The following is a 22,760-nucleotide window of genomic DNA, read 5'->3' on the forward strand; positions in this document are numbered from 1 at the left end:
CCTCTGCCAAGGACCTCCGTAGAGTAATCCTGTTGTCTTACTATTTTCTGTGATTACACTAGGAACACTCTGTAGGGCTATTACTACAATACTCTTGCAGCCAATATTACAGGGTGTGCGCAGACACGGAAGTACAATTCTTTAGTGCAATTCATTAGCATCAATCAGAGATGATGCTCCGAGGGCTTCATAAGGAGAACACAATTGTGTGAGATAAGCAATAATCCCAGTGAGTTACATTTCATCAGCTGAGCCTGCCTTTCTTGGAAGCGGATGAGTAGTATTCTGTTGCAGAGGGAGATATTTGCAATATTTACGTCAACGCAGAAAATGAACACAAGAACCGGATTATATAGAATTCAATCCTCAGAATTCAGCTGCTGCAGAAAGCTTTCTGTGATCATTTAATTCTCTGGTATACTACAATTTCTTTTAATCTTCCATTATAACAAACATCCCATACATAGCTCATTAAGGCTAAAACAAAAATCCCTCTTATTTTCTCAATGCTGTTACCTTTTCAGCTGTCATATCACCTTTTACTGAAATTCTGCCAAGTACTCCAAGGTAAGCAGAGAGAATATATATCAGGAGGCACCTCCAAGAAACACAAGTTATTTCAATATTTGGCATATGTTTCTCTGAATCAGCTCTGAACAAAGCAGGGAGGTAGCAGAAAAATAGCTTGGTGTTAAAGGATTTACGTTTGGCAGAGGCAGATAGCATTTCTTTCCATTTGTGGTGATTAAAAATCCCAAGTCGCTTTCTAGAAGCTTTCAAGCTGGCTTGACTAGTGAGTCAAGCTGAGCAAATGTATTTTGGATATACTACATAGTGGTTTGTTTTTTTCCATGTGATCCTGTCTCTGTTCTAAGTTTCTGCTCTCTGCATTTGACTCTTACACTTATTATTCCTCACAGAAGAAAGAAGTATAGTTCACTGCAGACTGAAGATATGGCTATAGCAGCTATATGACCATCTCTCCATCTCTTCCCCAGCACCCTCAGTTACTGCCTCTCTCAATCTGTATATATCCCATGTGACATAAAAATTCTGTTATCTCTATTTTCATAGATGAGGAATGTGTAATTAAGAGACTCGCCCATTAAAAGAATTTTATGGGAAAGAGAGTCATAGACACACTGCCTTTCTGCCAGGAAATAATTGATAAATTCCCTAGTGTGTGATCTGAAATTTGTTTAACTGTCTCATCACATTTCCCATCGTCATTTTCTCTTTCAGACTAACAGCTAAAGCTGTTGCTGTTCTCTTACCAATCTTGGGAAGCTCGTGGATCTTTGGGATTCTGGCCGTCAATACCCACACGTTGGTATTTCAGTATATGTTTGCTGTTTTCAATTCACTACAAGTAAGTACCTGGTGGGAATGGTGGGAAAGGTTATGGCTACTGAACTGCTGTTGAGATCCAATAACTGGATCATTAGTAATGTTTTCACATGCTTGTATTTATTGGATTTTTTTTTCTGTGTTCTTTCCTGTGTCTTTTATGTCTGTGTTGATCATACAGTGCTGGCAATTGTTTAGTCTCTGTATGAACAGAACTTTCACCCCACTCCTTAATGTTTCCAGTAGCAATAATTAAATAAATGAGACCGTGAGCCTGAGAAATAGATTCACTCTTCTAGCACTGGGTATCACAGGCAAGATTCTTAAAGGTAAAGGCAAGATTCTCCCGTTAAAGATACTGGAACAAATTTTCTATGTCAGTTTGAGGCTTTGTTACTGAGAATAAATGAAAGCAAACAGAAGTTGCTGGGAACGGTGCAGCACAATGAGAAAAGGAAAGCTGCTCTGCATGCTGCAGAAAGCAGCACGTGATTCTTAAGACACCAATCCAGAAAAATAGCTCTGTTCAGGAAAGAATGCAAGCATCTGCCTAGCTTCAAGCAGAGGTTTCAGCAGAGGCATCAGTCTATAGGTATGTTGTAATTCCTTCCCAAAAAATGGTTACAAAAGGGGAAAAAAATTAACTGTTTTAAATACTATGATGTCTCAGGAACAAATATGAATGTAATGCAGTTCTCCCAATAAACTTACTAGAAAAGGTTAATTTTTTTATGCAAATTAAAAACTTCAAATTAAAAATTTCATCCAAATTAAAAACTTTGTCTGAATACCCCCTAAAAAAAAAAAAAAAAAAAAAGAATCTGGCGGAAAGGGCTGGGAACTTTTTGCTTTCCATTGGGCAAAAAGTCTAAAGATACTAAAACTCTGTTGTGAAAATTTTGGTAATGATAATGCCTCTTTCTAATATAAAAAGTAAGTATCTGGTGTTTCCCCAAAAGCATTTTCTTCTGCCTCTACATTTTCAAGCACAGACAAAATGTTCTCTTGTAGCTCATGACAAGAATTACTACTTATTTGCAACCACTCCAAAGCACCCCAAAGTTTGAGAGGTGCTGTTTTACATGAAAAAGTCTTGGTAAGATGCAGAGTAGCCTAATGCAGCAGGTTTCTCCAGTTTCACATGGGGCACAATTGTCTACTCTTCAGTGTATTTATAGAGCTCCATCTACACGATACATGCTTTATACAATACAGTGAGAAATATGTTGTTATATGTTATTCTTCACAGTCTTCACTGTTCTCCCTTTTATCTGTTTTCAGGGATTTTTCATGTTCCTGTTTCACTGTCTTCTGAATTCAGAGGTAGGTTACAAAATGGAGTCAACAGATTTGGTGTTAACAAATTCACGTAACACGTAAGACAAAAAAAAAGGTCCCCATTATCATTGCCTGCTATGGAACGGATTTCTTTTTTCCTTCAATAAACACAAGACTGTTGTTAGTGATTTTATGGCTTACAGAGTTTTGACCCAGGTTTGGCATTTATTTTATTTAATGTAAGAAAGAAGCGTTTCCAAAAAAGCTGAGAGAAGGCAGCTCAAGATGAAGGAGAGGTGCAGTCCCAAGGGCTGGAGCGATGAGCAGGGCACAGGCTGTGCTGTTAAGGGAGGATGTTTAGGCAGTGGCAGCAAGACTCACTCTGGCAGTCCCTGCTAGGGGGCCTCTGGCTTTGTTACATCTGCAGTTCCGGAGAGGAAAATAAACATTAATCTCAACAAAACATACTTTTGGAGACTGCTCATGCAATTCTTAATGGGAAACCAAACAGAGTAGAACATATTCCAGGTATTTTTCTTGGCTGGAAGCGGAGGTTTTCACAGCGGACCAAGAAGCATCTTTTGCATGAAAGCTGTCTCCAAGCAGCTGGGGTAAAGCCAAGGCATGGCTGATGTCGCAGAGACCATCTCTGCTGTGCTGGGAGCTCCCTGCATCCCTCCTCCCTTAGCAGAGAGCAGAAAATCCTCCGCAATATGCATTACTGATAATGAAAGTTTCTTATAAAAACCAGCATGCTAACAGGGGTACTGCTTTGTGAAGGCTTTGATTCTTCCACAGCTATTCCTTCTGGATGCTACAGAGTTGCTCCATCACCTCTTTCTTCTTCTTCAGCATCAAAAGCACTCTTCTGTGAAGTTGTTTTACTATTGTTATTTTTCATTAATATTTGCCAACATATTCAGTCTTAGAGCATTGACATGACCTTTACTACGGTCACTTTAGAGAGTCAAGACTGACTGTGAAATTCTTGATCTTTATTGGAATCATCTAAACAGGCAGGTTCAAGGTACGGAGGAAAATATTTCCTTACCCTATTTTCTCCAAGGCTCAGAAAGCCTTCTTCCTTCTGTCAAGCATCAAATGTCATATCAAATACAAATATTTGAATTGCTACCATTTTAACCAAAACCAAACGAGAAATGAAATTCAGAAACTTTTCAGAATTTGAATCCTCAAAAAATAGTTCATGTATAGGTAATATGAACTGGCAGTTTTGGAGAGCAGGTCCTATTGGCTTTGTTGCATGCTATGTGTATCTAAAATGCTTCATCTAAACTGCAAGGGTGCTTTACTTCTTACCATGGAAGTAAAACAGATACTGTAAAGCAAAATCTGCAAAAGCCCCGTGACTGAAGCCCCTCAGCCTCCCTCAGTTTGTCTCGGTGCCTCGCTACTGCACCTCCTAACATCTCCTTTCCATCTTTTTTCACTGCAGTTTGAGCTGCTTACATCTTGATTTAGCTACTATACATATAAAGATCAGCTAATTCCCTTATGCTTATATACGCTGCAGTTTTGTGTTGTTTTTGTGGGGTTTTTTTAATTGCTTTTATTATTTTTATTCTTTCTAACAAGATGAGTAGCAATACAGTGATATCTTGGACATGTACATACAAGTATGGGATAACCAAAATAGCATGATAATATTGACAGAGAAATGAGACCTAAGGAGGTTATGAAATGTTTTGTATTTAATCTATGTATACTTGAAAAGTGAAGTTAAAATTTAAAATAAGACCTTAAATACAAAGAAAAATGAAGAGGCAGACTATAGATTTTGGTTCATGTTTTTAGTACATCATGTTGTTTTTAGTGACATTAATCTGGAGGAAGGTTAATGGGGGCATAATTGTAGGCTGCACCTGAGAAAACACACACAACATTTTCGAAGAAATCTTCTATCTGGTATCTTTTTTTTCCCCAAAGGTTAGAGCTGCTTTTAAGCACAAAACCAAGGTCTGGTCCCTTACCAGTAGCTCGACTCGCAACATCAATGTGAAACCCTTCAATTCAGACATTGTGAGTATGTCCTTTCTTTTTTCCCCTGTACTGTACTTGAAAGTGCTCCACATTAAACTCTGTTGAAAGACCAGGACTCAGAAGGCACATGGGCACCTAACTTAATGCATGGTGTAGAGAGTGGAACCGGCAAGTATTACGTTGCAGCTACAGTGTGTGTTTTGAAAGCAAAGGGCAAAATTCTACTTTCTGGTAAATTACGAAATGGAAGTAAACAAGCTTTACCAGCTCTGGAGTACGGTTCAGTGAGACTGTTCCCATCTCTTGTAATGGACTTCATATTATACATTCAAGCTGCACTTTGGCAATGTATTTGTCTGATGACTATGACTTTTTGATAGGGCACTTTTACATTTAAGTCTGAGAAATAAACTCTTAAATAAATCAATGTGTGCATATGCTTTTCCAGCTCTCCCTAAATTGTCTTGAGGCAAAATACATCTGTTTTTATAAAGAGCCAGACTTCTAAAGTGATAGGTATTATTAAGTGATCGCTGCCAATCACCTTAGATCTTGGCAATAACTGTTAAAAATCCTTTATGGCATATGCTCTCAAGACTCCGTGACAACGTTGTAACCTAAATAGATGCTTTCAAGCTTTTATTTCATCAGACAAGAGTGGTTTAGCAAAATAAATAAATCTACTTTCAATATTATTTTTTCTAGATGACTGGGAACAGGCCAGGCACAACCCCCACAAAGCTGAACACCTGGGATAAAAGCACCAATTCAGCCAACCGCATTGATTTATCAGCAGTCTGACAGTAATACCAGCTCCTCAGTGAAAATCAAGCCATACATTCAGGACCTCTGACAGTGTCCACCAGTTTTTTCTCACCATCAATATCAGTAGAAAACTGCTTTTTTAATCACTGCCTAATAAATTGGAAATTGCCATATTTTGTCAACTAAATAGCCCTCATCTGCTTGCCTTTGAAACTACCACATTCTACCACTTGCCTGTTAGCAGTATCTAAAAGTAACTAGCACAAATATACACTGGATGGTTTTGTCAGCAATGATGAAAACACTAGGTATGCAAGAAGGGCTTATTCTGTCTGAACCATTCCAGCTCCCAGAACTGAGGAAAGGCAACATACCTCGGGAAAGATGGATTTTTATGCTCTAAAATAAAACGTTTCCCATTGTGATGTTGTAATGGGGCAATTCTGGTCTTGCTGTGCACTCTCTGTTTACATTTATTACCTTACAGAATGCAATTATTGAATTGACGCTTATTCAAAATACGTAGTGTGGTGATTAATTTAATTGCTACAAAGAAACCAGAACTTGAGGAAGAAGCAAATTCAAGCTATTCAGCTGCCAGACATGGGCGTGGAATTAGCAAGGCTAATATACACACGTCCCTATACACGTGAACAGCATACGTAACACGTACGACTCCTATACGTGGCCTATTAGTATTTTAGATATTGCTGTTTACATCATACCTATACAAGGCAGAAATGACAAAGGTTTTCCTATAGCAGTCCACAACATTTCTATCACTGATTTGTGTCTGTTGACATATCACAATACGAAGTGTTTGTATTGCTCTGGCTGAACCTTTGGATGCAATCAACAACTGTCCATCAAGTACATTTTGCAAATGCACTGCAGCCTTTGGAAATCCAAACCTGGCACTGTGACTTTTCTTCCTCCTTTTACCGGTCAGATTGAGGCACTGAATTCCAACCACAAAGAAGTAACACAACGGTATACTGTGAAGACAGCCAAACTAGAAATAAGTCTATGTATTGTTACCTACAGGCATCTTTTAAATAGGTCTCTGCTGAGTCTTTTGTGGTTTTAAACTCCGCTCAGCACTTAATAACTCCTGGTTTAGTACTGCTATGAAGTATCTTTAAGGGGAAAAAAATACTGTAATTTTTCTTCTGACCAGTATTTTGTAGGTTCACCAAAGTGATGTTTGGATCACTAGAGAGTGCAATCTGGGCTGTGCAAGAGATCAACCCTTCCAGCTGGGCATAGAGCAGACTGTGAGCACTCGAGGCGGTCAGAGCCCCTAAATATGTGAATTGGTCTAGGATTTACTCAGCAGCCAGGGTCCCCGAGAGTAATTGCCAAAGATGAGCCCCTTTTCGCAGAGTGGCTTTGCAGCCACATCTCCTTATCCCCAGCTCTTCTTGTTTGCGGTAGGTGTCTCCCCAGCTCACTTGGTATACTGGGTTGTAGGAATTACCAAGGAATTACACAGGCTGTCCTAATGGGCTGCCAAAGCACTACGAAAGGAGGACTTCTGGCCCCAGTGATTCTAGCAAGATACCTGCTACTGATTTTGAAGAGAAAAGGCATTTGCACCCTGATGTGCAGGCTGGAAATTGTTTATTGGATAGTAAATTTTAGAAAGAATAAATAAATTGATCTTTAGGGAAGAGGAAGCATGCATCAGTTAGGACTGAACTTAGTGAAAAGCTTCATCCAAAAGAAATGGAGTTGAAAGTTTAGAAAACATCAATGTGTTTCATTTTTTATTGATCCAAAGCAAATTTTCTCCATGTATCCTTCCTGTACAAAGAAAATGACAACAACAACGAAACAAAACCAATCTATTTCAATTTGGACCAAGCTTTTCCATCTCCCGTTGACTTCCCTCCATCCTGGCCAAGAATCGGTATGGTCACCAAACCAAAACCCCACAATCCGTCTGTGGCTACAAATTAAATCAGTCTACAGAAATTATTTCGGTTTCCCAGACATACACTGAATTTATGCAGCTAGAACAGAGCAGAATGTGACACACTGCATATATGCATATAGATATACATACATAAAATATACAGGCTTCTAATCTTGTGTTGCCTATTGGTAAATAAACACAAGTTGTTGACAGCTAACTATAAAGAGAGGGTCAGTGAAAGCTAAATATCTAAACTTCTATGTCTTTTTTTTTGGCTTTTGTGTATGGCTTTTTCCTAGCTTTTTATACATTGGACTGTCTTACAGCTCTGCAAATATATTCAATTTTCTTGGCCTGAGAATGTTTTTCTTTTTTCCCAAAAGATGCAGCAGAAGGAGCCCTCAGAATATACGGAGGAGATTGTAACAGTACTGTGACAGCAGAGTATGAAGTGTCTATTTTGTGTGCAGACAACATATTTAAGCATATTTTTTGATACTGGAGCATTTGTTTTGTGTGTTTTTTCTTTTTGTTTGTTTTGCTTTTGTTTTTAACACTGTGACCATGGATATAGATTTAGACCCTCCTTGATACTTTCTCTTCCAATCATTTTATTGTAGCACAAAAAGTTCTATGAATGAAACAGGACATATCAAGGCTTTTTTTTTTTTAATAATATTTTTTAAGAATAATCCTCTCTATATGATTTTCATTAAATCCATTTCCTCCTGTGCTGGATGTACATTGGTCACCCACGTCACTGCCCAAAATCCATTTGAAAACAGCATGTGACATACAAATGACAGTACTAAATGCCAGTAGTATGAAGGACTAAATCTGGTTTTCATCCAGGTATACCATATTTTAAAATTGTTTACCAAAAATAAGAAGAGCATGAAAACGTTTTTGGCTTTATACTTTAGAATGTGACATAGATGTATTATGTATCGAGGCAGCATCATTATGCTGTACCTACTGAGATCCGCTGAGGATAACGTGCATCCCATGCTTTAACTTTTGAACGTTGCTTGTGATGAAGCAGTGTATCTTGTTCACGTCACATGAGGTTAGGAGTTAGAACACGGTATTTATAATATTAGGTTGTGAATGGGGTTTCTGATGCTTTTGATAATCTTGTGAAAAAACAATGCAAAGAAAAAATGTTTTCTATTGCCATCCGAGTCTGTTCTTTTTGTTTGATTCAATGTATTTGTTGGTACTGAATGCAGCAAATGTACTGAATAAGAAATGTGCAAATGACTCTTTAAACAATCTCTTCCTGTCCTCAGTCTTTGAAGCTTGGAAATCTTGCAGTTTATTTATGGGCTTGTACATAGCAGCTTTTGCAATATTTGTTTTCAGGATAGCATCATTTTGTCAATGGTATGAAATCTTAATTGAATGAGATGTGAGTTTTAAAATACATAATGTAGCAGGAATGACTTTGCCAGTAAGTAGAAAAATAATTTAGTTTTGTTGTTTGTTATTTCCCCCAAATAAATAAGAAATCTTAATTTCCTAAAAGAACTTTGTATTCATTCAAATTATTATTTTGACAGGCTGTATAAACATGAGTATAAAAACGACGGCTCCCTATGAGTATTAGCGTTATGCTCAAACAAGCAGAGCTTAACTCGTATGAGAAATCATATTTGCATCACGTGGTCTGCCGTGGCCCAGGTACTGTGCACCCAGTGTTTTTGTATTGAAGTTTACACTGACAGAATATGCTGAGGACAAACATTCGCTCCCCTTTAAGGATGGAGCTTGTTTCCAGAAGCATCTGCAACACGTTATTTCTCCTATCACAACTATTCCAATAAGCTGGGCAGGGTCGAGACCTGAGTGAGAAATGATGCTTATGGATGTGACAAACAGAGCTCCGAGTGTCAGCTTCTGCCTCCGAGGGAAAACTTCTCATTCTGCCAGGTCTCTGAATGTAACGGAGATGGGGAGACAGTGTACACATATATTTTGTGTATCTGTGTGTGTGTGCACATGTGCATATGTGTACATATATTTGCAGAATATAGGATTCTTTCCCAAGTCTCCTCCTATCACCACACCAGCATCTTCCCCTCTGTTTTCTGTGGCTAGGGACAGAGAACTTGCAGTACAGGAAGAGAGGGGTGCATGTGCCAGTTAACTTTCCATGCTGTTTTGCATTCTCCTGCAGCCAAGCAGCTCTGGCGACTATCAGCTCTTGCCAGTTGCCCATGTTTTCAGTGTCTGGCAGCACAGGTATGGTCAGAAAGGATGTCGTTTCAGAAAAAGCAGGGGTTTTGTCATTGCTCTGCTCTTACCCTGCTGCAAGCCCTTCAGCAAGTAACTTTTCCTGACTATGTGTTTATCCCATCAGTGAAGTGAAGATAATGATACCATCCTCTTCACTAAATGCTTTGAAACTCACAGTTGACAAGCAGAGCATTTATTACTAAATACTAATGCTACACAGTAACTTTGGTTCTTTCACCTATTGCTGGCTCCCGTGCTGAGGACCAAAGCATTTATGGTGTGGCCCTAACCTTTTCCATGTCCCCCCTCCTCTACTGCTTTCCACATTTACACTCCATTTTTTCCTGTTACAATGGATGGCATTCGTTAATCACTGGTGCATGGAGACAGAGATTTCTCCATTCTCCTTTTTTCCTACAGCTGTAGGGACATCCTTCTCATGTGGTTGCAGTCTAAATGATTCATGGCAGCAACCTGGCATGGGAAGTAGGGCAATCAGGCCCACCTGCCACATATGCTGCCTCAGAGCAGAAGGATTTACCTTTATGATGCCCCAGAGCTGCATCGAAGAGGTGGGAGTCCTCTGTCTCTCCAGGACAGTCAACACGCAGCCTTTGTAGCGGGGAGAGAGCTTCTGGAATTGAGTACAACCAGAGCAGAAAACCAGCCCAAAGTTCACGCCTCATCTGAGTGCCTCAGGGACTGCAGCTCTGGCTCTAGGACTAGTTTCACCCTTTAGCAGGGCGATGGGTAAGAATGAAAGGCAAAACAAAAATTATGACTAATTTTCCTAATGCATGTTGTAGTCAAACCTTATTACCCTCACCGTTCTCTTAAAATGATCATGTAAATCCAGAAGAGTTACATCTCAAAGAGCAATCAGCTCCAAAAGCTCATCATCATAGGGGTACAATCCTGTAGATGACATTTTCAAGGTTAAAGCTAGTTCTGCTATAATAAATAGGCTGCCAACTGCCTCCTCTATATTGTGTGGCTGTGTAGACATGGTGGGGTGTCAACAGGAAGTTAAATAGGAGGGGGATTTTGTAGTGATGAATAACCTGAAAAATTACAGATTGGAATTTAGATGGGAAACATATCTCATTGTCTTTCAAATACCCATTACAAAGAAGCCTCGCTACCTCTGTAAACACCCGAATCAGGTAGCAAGCAGTGCACAAAGGAATGCTTTCTCGTTATTCTGTGAAACAGAATTTGTGTTTTTTTTTTCCTTCTTCTTCTCTTTCTCTTTTTACATTTATCATTCGTGACAGAATAATACATTAGATAATTTTGGCACTGGTTTACATCATGTTTGCCTTTAAAAATATTTTCATTATATCCATGTTATGCTTGGATGACTCAGTGTAGTCTATGCCATGGATAGTTATTGCTATAATTGCCCTTGTTCACACAATTTTCTTTCTCAATAATCCCATATGTTCCTGGAATTCAAAGACCATATTTCATCTTGTCAGGGATGATTACAATACTAAATGTAACACTGACATCAGTGTGTTCACCAGGTGCTGACACATGACAGAAATATTGAGTCTTGAGGACGGCTTTTAGGCACTGCTCAGCGCATCTTTACAAAACAGCTTCCTCGACCAGCTGCTAATTCCTAAGGACAACTCCCAGCAGAGCGCTTTCAGGCTGCCTAATTTACCTATAGCAAAAGCAACTGGAGTTTTCTCTCTCCACTTTGTTTTCTATGGCTGCTATACAAAAGCAGGCTGGATTGGGCATTGCACGTGTCCTTTAAGCAGTCTCCAAGACAGGCATTTATCTCTTGCAAATCTGGAATAATGTATGAAACTGTTGAAGGCAAAAATAAACTTTGAGGTACAGGGCTCAAGTCTGCCAAGTCTGTCATTACAAAAGGTTTACGTTTTAGTCTGTTCACCTAATGGTCTGGAGAAAGCAAATTTTGACCCTCCCAAAGTTTCTCAAGTTAAGCAGCAAAGAGTGAATTCAACTTGGAAAATATTGGCCTTATGATGTAGGATTTTGACAACTGAAAATTGTGTTATGTGGACTACAGCACGTTTCCTTCTGGCACTTTTGTTTCAGATTCTGCACAGGTCAACCAGATGTGAGCACATCTTCTCACTCAGCCACTCATGTACTGCTAATTTGTCATATTTTACTGTCTCCAAAAGGAAAAAAAAAAAGAGGGAAGACGATTGGGGGTGGGAGGGCATGAGCAGAAGTTTGCAGAGGGAGAAGGGCAAAGCTCAGTCCTCACGCTGACCCCTGGGTCTTTCACACTCTCTGCTGATGACTGCGTGGGAGGCTTCAGGATCCAGGCAGCATGAGGCTGAGCATCTGTGACTATTTGTGCAGACAGCTTTCTGCAGCAGCAGCAAAGTGCATAATTATTAAAAAAAAAAAAAAAAAAGGAAAAAGTCTGTGGACTACATTTCAAAACTGCTAAAATGAATATTGTATGTTACGATTAAACAATATGCATTGAAATCTCAGATGGGTAGTCAATAAAATAACACAAATTTGCACATCAACCCCATGATGGAAGGATATGTTAGAAGTTACCTGTCTTTCCTAAAAGGCTGGCCTTCTAAATTTTCTAAGTTCATTATACGAACTTTCAAAAAAAGGGAGAAACCAAGAGGACGCAACGCCACCTTATCAAAACAACTTTTTTTTTTTTAAGTAATTTAATTAGTTAATAAAATTTATGCTAATTTATTTCATGGAATTAGATGATTCATGGGCTCTTTTGTATGTGATTGGTAAATACCTTGAATTTTACTAGTTTATGCTGCAATTTATTTGGCACCTACCTCCTGTGTCACTGAGGTTCACACCTAACCTTCCTAATCATGAAAATGGATTGCATTTAATTAGGCAGTATCCTTGTTCTGGCCTGCTGCTCTGAGATGAAGATTTCCCCTGTAAGCTTTACACGAAAGGAACTGCAGGACATTATATGGCTAGTTTTGGCTTCGTTATGGACTACTTTTAATATATCCCATAGGCCAACAACCATTTAATCTTAGTTGCATTTCATTATTTCTGAGATTTTAGGTTCAGCACATTGAATCTCAGCTGGCATCAAGAAGCGTTACAAAAATGGGTCAGTACAGTTACCCTGGAGCGTATGCCGTGTTGTTGGCCCCTGTGTGCAATATTTTATAACATCATGTCACAGTCTGACAGTGGTGCTGATGCTGCTGCAGAACTGTGTGCTCCTGACTGCACACACTCGTACCTTCCCCTGCTGCAAACTGAGATGGGCAGCAAGTTTTACTGAAGAGATGAAAGGCCACAGGAGTCGCCAAAATGTCCAGCACCGTGCTATGCAGTCAAACAAAGGGAACAGCTATTTGTCTAAACTTTTGTGTCTGGATTTGAGGAGTGGCTATCAGTGGGAAAAAAAAATGGAAAAAAACACACACAAAAACAAACAAACAAAAAAACCTGCAAACAGAATTTTCCCGTTGGAAGTAGGAAGGCTGTTGTGTGGGGGTGTATCTGAAAAGCTTAGCACAGAAAAAAGCCTTATGCTCTGCGGCTGCCTCCAACACTGTTCAGCTGCAATTGTTGACCCAGAAGGGCTTTTCCAGTCTCATGTTCTAAACGCCTGAAAGGCTGCTTGATATTGCCTGCCAACGACAGCGAGCCAACATACAGCGTGCAAAAGGTCTCTCAGAGTTAGTTCTTAAAAGCCAAACCATAAAAAGTACCCTCCTTTATTTGGTGATGCTATAAATCATTTCTTCTACGTACAGACTGAAGGGATAGCAAAACTAGTGGCTGATTATTACCCAGCAAAAGACTGGATTAATGCTGAAAACTCTTTAAGCAGCTTTCCCGAGCCTCTACCATTACTCAGGCGGTGGGAACGGTGTTCAATCCCAGCCTGGAACAGAGCAGCTAATTAACGTGTCAAAGCTTCCATGCACAAGACGTACATTGTGTGGGGAAGAAAACAGTTTGAGAAAAATGTTAATAACACCAGCAACTAATAGACTAAATCATGCCGGCGCAAAAGAACCGCATCTGAAACTCGTACAGCCAGGCCGGGCTGCGGGGTGCTCAGGAAATACTGCCGGCCAGATCTCCGATCCCTGGCTGCTTGAATGTGGTGGTTATCCACACAAACACAAACGTCTGCTGAGCAGAATGAAGTTTTGAATCAAGACACCCACTAACATCAGTGGGTCTCCTACCGTGGAAAGCATTTTGCTGCTTTGTCGTGCCCCAGCCAGCTGGGTGCAGCTCCTGCAACCGCTTCCACCGCCCTCCCAGGAGGGCCCCACGGCGGCAGCAGATCGAAGAGCCCCGGTGCGTGCCGGCTGCTGCACAAACCCCCGCGGGGCTCCTGCTGCTGCCAGTTCGGGATCTGCTCCAGCAGCGCCCGACACGGGTGCCTGCAGCCAGCTGCATGGCCCAGCCAGGCAAGGGGCAAGGTCAGACGGTGGCCACCAGACCCAGTGCAGCAAAGGCTAAATTGGTACCCGTTGGCCATGCACCTCTCAGGCACAGCACTTCATTGTAACGTGCATGGTGTGCGTTATATTTTCTGTATTCTTTTTTTCTTTGCTGCTTATGTCATTTTCAGGAGTGTCCCTCCCCCAGTTAAAAATACAGATTGCCCCGCAGTGGGTAGGAACCTGCACTGCCTACATCTTGCAGGGGAGAGCGCCGCATTTCTCAGCAGAGCACATCTGCAGAGCCAGGATATATTACATGCCTTTCACCCCCTATCTGCCACAGCGTGCTTGCTGCCTCCTTCCATAACGCTGTCAAGGAACTTCCTCTCTTGCAAAGCCATTAAGGAAAATGAATAATCACAGGAAAAGTCGTGTCAATGCATTTGTCACAGACAAAGAAGCCCCACCAGTGAAGCAATGCAGTCCTTTCTTCTCTTCCAGTAGGGGAGCGGAAATCACCCGGAGTGTCACAAATCTGGGTTTCTGCGTTCTGTTCTACAGTACAGCTGGCCAAAACGTGTGAAAGCAGCGCTCTGCTTGTCTGAAGGGTCTCCAGCGCACAAAGCATTTCTGTCAAAATCAGTTATTATTTACACTTACTGAATTGCCTGCCTCAGACACTCAATACAAGATACATTTGTACTGCAAAATAAAATAACTCATGCTGTGCTCTACCATCTTAAGAGCAGAGCTTATATGGATCAGAGTAGCCACCTAGGAGGATTTCAGCAGATGGCAAAGGGTAATATTTGTGCCATGACTTCAGGAAAGTCACTTCTGTGGGTAATTTGTCTTTGAATCCAAGGTGGCTGAACTAAAAGGAACTTCTGAAATCAAACTTATTTTCTCGTCTATCAAAGGACTAGACCTACAAAAGGCACAGGCACTGCAAATCCAGGCACTGAAGAGCCTGAAGTCCAGCGCTCGCTGCCTCCTGCCATTACAGCTCTGCGTGGGGGCTCAGGCAACAGCAGTGCATGGGTGTCCAACAGCAGTCCCCACGAAAGCTGCTATGCTGAGAGGGACCCACCTAAAATAACTAGAAGAAAACACAAGAGAAGCAAGTCTTCTTTAGCCCTGCTTCCTACAAGCATAGAGGTCTTGCTTTCGGGCTGAAGGAAGGCTCCCACCTCGAAATGCCCCCCAGCCCTGACACGGCACCGGGTGCCAGCACTCCACATCGCTCGCACAGCCTGCCCCCGCTCTGCCGGCCTCTTCCTTCCACCGCCCAAATCCTCCTGCAGATCTAATGCACGTGCATAATCTCAGTGAAACAATAGTTTGTCTTTCCCCTGTAACTTTTAGATCAGCCATAACTCGTGATGACAGGCAACAAAGCATCTTAGTGCACAGCTTTTAATAACATCTTCCCATTAAGAAAACGTTTGGTCCTATGAACACCTAAGGGTTCTTTCTGCAAGAAAAATACAGTCCCTCCCGCATGTGCAACAGTACCATAACTTAACATGGAAAGAAGCATCAGATAATTTTCTGCCTACATATCAAAGCTCTTCATTTAATAGAGCTATTTTTCAGATAACAGCCTCAGTAATGGCACTATGAGAAATGTTCCTTGGGAAGCTCAAACCAGCTTAACTTCAGTTTCCTTCTGTGTACTATAATTTGTGAAACATTGTACTTGCCAAGCTGAGCAAGTAAGAGCTTAGAAACTCAGTTTAAGGAGGAAAAAAAAATAATAAAAAAAAAAACAACTGCTATGCTGAATAAGTAATGCAAAGGCCGGGTGCAGTCTTATTCTCTGTTTAGGCCAAGGGCCATAGGCACCAACTCCCTTTGTTCCACAGAGGCAATGTGCAATGCATACAGCGCATATACACGTCCTCCAGCTCTCCCTTGATCCCAGCATGGCCAAAATATGATTTCAGTCCAGGAAAGCCCCTGCAGAACTGGTGGGATGCAGAGGGAGCGCCAAGGTGTCAGCGTGCACATTAACCCCTGCCTTTCGGAGGACCACAACAAGCAACATTTCCTAACCTATTCAATCAGGCGTTCCCATAACCACAGCAGGAATGGTCACCTGCTGTCAAGACCAAAAACACTGTTACTCCTTCAACTTATTCCTGCCAGAAAATAAGAAAATTCTCATACACAATAGCCACGATACTAAAGCATATTAATGCATCATCTGTAAATTCAAGCTTGATCTGTTTGTCTGACTCAGGTGCAAGCTCTCTCCCACCCATGCGGTAGCAGTTCCTACAGCCGTTTTATTTCTACCATTGTTAGAGCCTTTGTCTAGTAGGGAGCTCCTCATTGCTGCCAGCTTTGGGTGAGTTGAAAAGTATAAAAAAATTGCGAACTGGGTCACATTGTGCCCATAAGGTTGCAATCCACATTAAATCACCCTTGTTTAAACAACCTTGAAGGGTGAGTACCACTGAGGACCTAATAGCCTGATAGATGTCTGAAAACCAGGAAAGCCTGTAGGGAGAAAAGCTGAACAGTGCGTCGTGTTTGACGTTCCTCATAGCTACATTAACTACTTCATTTATCTGTATGGTTTCCCCGCAGAGCACAAGGGCTGGACCAGGACTCTGGCCCCTTGTTTTAACTGCACAAATGGACAGCATCCCAGTTTTGAGAAATTTGAAACATACATTTCTAATCTGCCCAGTAGGTGCAAACACTTCTTTTATTCCTCGTTGTACTTTAAGTTGCATTTTTAGTTTGTGACATTTTAAAACATTTTTAACACTCCCTAATTCCAGATACCACGTTATTTGACAACCAAGATTCTTTTTAAAGTGCATCACCGCCACTGGGCACCTGTAATGCTGTAAGAACTTCACTGACCTGTTTTTTTGGTCACTTGTGTAGCCATTCCCAAAACTCTTCTGTTTCACTTATCTGGTGGTATCCATTCAAGTGAAGCCAGAGCAGATGTCATAAACTATAGGCATTTATTTCTTACGTGGTCTGTGGGTGCTGCTGCTTTTAGCTTATTAATTCTAGGACTGGTATAGAGAAGAGGATACACTACTTCCACCTTCTGCTTTTCTTCTGGCAGATGGTTGGTTTTATACAAGGAAATTAATTACGAGTCAAACTGTATTTGTCTAGGACTTGTGAGGCAGCTGGTCTCTGTTCAAGGTAATCACATACATTCACAGGTCTTCTTCCCTTCTCCATTCTTTCAGGCTGGTTACTTCCCTTCCCATAAACCTCTCTTCTGTTTATTTAACTCCTCAGGCATTTCTTACTTGCTCTTGCCAGCACTTACCTCAGATACTGTAAATGTTCATTTCTGCATTGCCTGCATTCTGCTTTCTTACTTTAAGATTTGCATCTGCCACATTCATCTGGCACGGCTGTGCCTGGCTGGGGAGGCTGAGGTTACATGATTCAGAGAACACTGAGGCTATCTGTAAAGCCCGGGCGGTAAGTGGCTTGTTTGCAAACACACATTCACAGAGATCCATGCTTGGCCCAGAGCTTTCTGAAAACATCCTCTTCAAGGAGCTTTGGAAGGGCACCGAATTGGCATCAATTAGGTCAGTGCTCGCGCCACCTGAGGGCCTGTCTCTAGCTGACTTCTCTAGCAGCTGTGACCAACTCCGCAGCCCCACCAAGGCTTTGATCCAGGTCGTATTCTCCCCTCTCTGCTTTTTGGCACCACGAGAAGGCAGAAGCTGTTCTACTCCTCCTGCTGCCTCCTGGGCTGGCCCCGCGGTTCAGTTGGCAGCAGCTGGCTGAACGCTGCCTTTGTTGCTTTTGTGTTTTCGATTGGGCATTTGTAGGATGGTGGGGTTCTGAAGGTGCCACTTTCTATGGGGATGGGGCCTTGTTCGGGCCCTGTTTTACATCCTTGACTCGAGGCAGGCTCTGCACAGATGCTTCTTGCAGTTGCTCTCCAGCTTTAGTTCTCTCTCTGATAGTCTGCGAGGGCTCAGCTAAGAAAGGATTTCTGTGTAGCAGAAAACCATAAATTTTGACCTGAGATTGATGACACCTGGATTTACCTTGCCTTGGATATGCAAGCTGGAATTTGCTGCATTTTCATCCCAATCACAGGACTGAAAATCTGCCATTAAACCTTAAGCCTTTGATTCAGGAATTACTAGGGAATTGACAGCCTGTGAAGGATGTCCATGACTGAAGTTGAATCACATGGTTCTGGACTTAGTTTTATCCCTGACTCCAGTTTCTTAACAGAAACTCCTTTAAGACATTTATGGAAGGGAAAACAGGGAGAGTGGAAAGCAAAGAAGAAACTGTTGCTCTGGAGAGCAACATAGAGGTTCTCCAAAAAGTAGAGGCAGATATTTAATAGGTAGATGCTTCCTAAGTTTGCTTTCCCTGCTTGGTATTTCTGGGCTCTCTTTTCTCTGACCCATCTCTGCACCTTTTGTGCACAGCAGCTTTCTGTGTGGCCTGCTCCAGAACCTGTTAAAATCAGTCTTGAAGCTTTGAGCGTCTCCTTCTGGAGGCTGTCCTTAACTGGAGCCTTAGGCCAGGAATCCTTCCAAGGACCTGAATCCCTCGCTGTACAGGATTCCTCCCTGGTAGGATTCAAAGCCAGTAGATGACAGAAATTCCTGTCACTAACAGGAGTAAGATTTGGATCAGGCCCTGACTTGGGTCTTTCAGTATCACTGAAGGCCCCAAAAGGGGCCCTGAAAGGATAAAGGGAAAGCCAACATGTTAAAAGAACCAGGCATAGTAGTCAAAAATAAGAATAAAAAAGACTTTTTTTGTTTCTGCTTTTTCTACAGAGTATGAATAGTTTTCCAAGATTATTTTGAAACATAAAAAGAAAAAAAAAAGAGAGATAAAAGGAAAAAAAAAAGAAAATTTCCCCACAATCTCCCAGCCATTATATTATTCAATGTTCCTGGAAAAAGACAGTCTGGCTTATGATCTAAATTACAGATAAGAGCTGGCAACAAAGCAAATAGAATAAGAAATGTTCTTTTATATCCGGAAAGTGGGAGAAAAATCATGTGTTGTTATCTTGCTCACAGCAGCCCAGTTCTCTGTCAGGAAAGGTGATATTTACAATCAACCTTATGAGGAAAAGGACATAAAAGAGAAGAAGAACAGACAAAAAATGGTTGAGGAGGAAAAGAATATTTTTCCCCTCCCTTCTATCTGCAAGGCCAAACCCAAGGAACGTGGGATTGTGCACTGAGCACGTTTAATGCTAGGGAAGCACTCACTGGGTGAGCTACGGAGGCTGTAGGCCTCTCCCCCAGCTGTTGCTGCCTTCAAAATGCATGAGATAAAAGGACTGTAATGATTTAAATGTCTACTATTATTATACTAGTTCTCTTTTTTTCACTATTATATTTATTCCTGAACTTGCAATATTTTTTCTAATTTTCCAACAACCACCAGCTCTAGCACAGCAGAAAATTCCCTTCTTAGAATTTACACCCTTTGGATATTTGTTGCTGATGATGCCCTTTTCCATAGAGTTAAGAGGAAGAGTTAAGGACTTACATCTAGCTGAACATAAATGAATCATACACATCCCTGTCAGAGTGTCCAAGAAGTGATTTGTGACTGCCCTCTCTCTGCCTCTCATTCAGGTAGAAATCATTAGAAAAGATTTAATCAAGAACTTGACAGAAGCTGGCCAGACAAATGAGGGAATCACTTGACTTCTGTTAAAAGATGCTGGATTTTTCGAGTTAGACCTGATATTTTTTATGAAGTTAATATAACCCCAGTTATCTATTTCAACCGAACTTCTGCTTCCAAGTTGTCAGTCAAACTGCAAGTCAGCTGTAGTCTTTGGAGATCTGTTTTTACTGATATTTACCCACTTTCACATGGGTAAATATCAATACACAGATGTACATTTAAGTATATAGATCTGAAAATATGAGCTATTTTGTGTCTAATATCAGATTTTTTTATCTGCAACCTTGCTGCAAATTCTAAATCCAGGAGAGTATTCCTGGCTTTGAAACATCAGGATGTGCACAAAAGCTGCCAGTACTTAGACATTTGAGAGTTTTTTGTTGTTGTTTTTTTTTCCCCCTCCAGAGAAATGAGTCTTGGGAGACCGAAGGAGAAAAAAAAAAATCAGCAGCACAACATGGCGGTGCAGCCTCAACAGTATTTGTACCAGCATCAGCAACAGTTGAGGTGGTGTCAGGACGACTCTGTTTTATGGATGAAGCCACCACTGGGGAGGGAATACCCATACCCATTTCAAGGAGGTAATTCAGCAGGGGTTGCTAGCCCTGTTTGTATCCTCGCCTGAGAGCCCACCACCGCTGCTCTGACTCTGAAGATACGAGGGCTGTCCTGGGGCACTGAGGGCACGGATGCTGCCCCTGGAACGGCTGCTTTGAAGTGGTGGAAGGAATCCAACCTAGGAGCCATATGGACTGGGAATGCAACGAATGGTAGGTATCATCGCCATCAGGTACAAGGACTGACGATGTGGACACATGCTAAAGCACCAGGGAAGACCCCTTCCTCTGTGGTAGTAGGAACTACAGCTTTCAGATAGGTCATGTCTTAAAGCTTCTGAGATGCCAAACGCTTTCCAGAAGAGCCAGGCTGAGGTATTATAAAGCTAATTTCACAGTAAGTGGGAACATGGACAGAAACTGGGCATTTATCCCAAAGGGGATAAGCCAGTGTTTTATCTGAAAATTTACTATGTTGCACTTCACAGGACAGGCACACACACAATACTGGGATAAAATCATACATCTTATGTATTTCAGGGCTATGTGGACCTAAGCATATTCAGTACTCTTATAGTACCCATCTCACCCAGTTTGGCCAGAAACACTCTCATCTAGGTTTGTGTTCTCACTAGGAATTTTACTGGTCAATTAAGTATTCAGGAAGAACCGTTTGATATGGAGTGAAGAAGAATTTGGTTGCTGTGAAAGGCCAGCTATCTTACTCCCACCCCATTTGTTGTCAGGAACTGGAATGCAAGAAGATGCAGGACTTACTTGCTTCCACCTCATTTCTGCATTAGTGGCATATGCCTGCGGTAATCATCTAAGGTCATCACAGAAAGTGAACTTAGTTCTTTTATGATAAATAAATAAATAAATAAAATCAAGACAGCACTTTTAGGGACAATACCGAAAATTTTGGAGTCAATTAGAATGCTACAGTGGAATGGCAGAAACTGTTCCATCATATCTCAGTTTTAATAGTTGGAGAAGTGGAAGAATAATTATAATTAATAATTATTTTTATAGTAGCATTTACACAAAATTGGGATCAGATTCATGAGAACGATACTGACCACATCTAGGGAACAGGAAATCTACTGTATTTTTTCCTCTGAAGTACTTTCTGGATGGTCTACCACATGGAAACTCTGACAACAATATTCTCACAACCACACCGATGTTATTATAATTTCATTTGAGGTATACCCAAAAGAATAAAACATATACATATTTCTCTCCAAAAAAATCCTCCTAAAGCTTGACTAGAATTCTTATCTTGCATTTGCATTATTGTTAATTTTCCTGTAACTTTTATATTCCAATTCAGCAGAGGAAGGTGAAACATAAAAAAGCAGGTTGTCATAAGACCATCATAATTTGACTGGCAGCTTACAGAAAGTGAAATTTGGGGATACAAACATTCTGCTCATAGAAATGCTACTGACATTTTTGAATAAATCTCATCTGCCACATTATTCAAACATCAAGGAAAAGTTATTAATAATACGCTACATTATTCCATCCCATTTTAGTTGATGAGCCCTTCAATTTAAAGCCCAATGGAGTTGGTTGGCGGAAAGACTTCTCATCGCTTAGTAGGATTTATCTCATGTATTTCTCTTATTCTGGAACTGGATGACCCACTGACATTTATTAGCTACCTGATAGTAACTACCATTCTTCAGACTGTTTGCTAAAACCTTATAACAAATATTCACCATTTGGCATTCCCACAGCATTTTTAATTGCATTAGTCAGGTGGTTTCCATTCTACTACGGAAGCGATTGATAGCAAAAACATTAAGTACTTTAAAAAAAGGAATATCACAGTTGAATGTACATTGTAGCAGCTGGAAAACATTTAGTCACTTACTAGGCCTCTAAAAATGCAAATAAATAGAAAAATGTGCATCAAATATTGCGTCCAATAAAAATTCACAGTAAACTGCCCTCATATTTTCATGGTAATTTCTTCTATTTAGGTCAAACACTTGAATGTTCTTGGGAAACAAACACACAAATCAGAGTTTGCTGCTGAATTCAAGCAAATAATATGATAATCTTTTGTTCCCACTATTCATCTCAGTATGCATTTGTGGTTCTCTAGTCACCAGCAAGGAATTCAGAGCAAGTCATTACGAAGTAAGATGTCAGTTTATAGTCTGTGCCATTTCTCTTCAAAAAGGAAAAAAAAGAAAAAAAAGAAAGAAAAAAAAAATGAAACAAAACCCAAGGTCTTCATACAGAAACGCAATTTCCAAATCAAAATATAAGAAGAGGAAGAAAAGTATTTGTGGAAAGCAAGCATAGATACTATATCTTCGGAGTATTTCTATTCCGTACATGAAAAGAATTTCTTTCTCTATCTCAATATTGTGTTTTCACATCTCCTAGTGTGACTCTCATTCTAGTTCTGTACCATGCTGATCCATCTACTCTCTAATGAATACATTAGGGACATTTCCAGGCAATCTGAAAATATTGAGGTGGAAAAAAGAATCTTCTGCAGCAAGGTATATATTCTCTGAAGTGCAACATCTTCCTCGCACTGCATTTCCTCATGAAGGAAATTATGCTTCAAGAACAAGGCCTGCA

At 40.8% G+C, this 22,760-nt stretch overlaps 1 protein-coding gene and 1 long non-coding RNA gene across 4 annotated transcripts in view; one reads left to right on the forward strand and one right to left on the reverse strand.

Moving 5' to 3' along the window:
- The window catches only part of ADGRD1 (adhesion G protein-coupled receptor D1), a 157,566-nt gene extending 148,596 nt beyond the window's left edge, over positions 1 to 8,970 (forward strand). The window contains exons 23-26 of one of the 2 annotated variants that reach the window (XM_080559658.1): positions 1,243 to 1,369; positions 2,629 to 2,670; positions 4,573 to 4,665; positions 5,332 to 8,970. In XM_080559658.1, the coding sequence (XP_080415784.1) occupies positions 1,243 to 1,369; positions 2,629 to 2,670; positions 4,573 to 4,665; positions 5,332 to 5,427 (358 nt within the window). In that variant the 3' untranslated portion in view covers positions 5,428 to 8,970. The remainder of the gene's footprint in view (positions 1 to 1,242; positions 1,370 to 2,628; positions 2,671 to 4,572; positions 4,666 to 5,331) is intronic. The other variant, XM_080559659.1, reaches the window with a different exon arrangement.
- LOC308179466 overlaps positions 1 to 22,760 on the reverse strand; it is a 246,443-nt gene that overhangs the window by 18,342 nt on the left and 205,341 nt on the right. The window lies entirely within an intron of this gene.

The sequence above is a fragment of the Anser brachyrhynchus genome (assembly GCF_964034855.1).
Source record: "Anser brachyrhynchus genome assembly, chromosome: 17".
Taxonomy (NCBI): Eukaryota; Metazoa; Chordata; class Aves; order Anseriformes; family Anatidae; genus Anser; species Anser brachyrhynchus.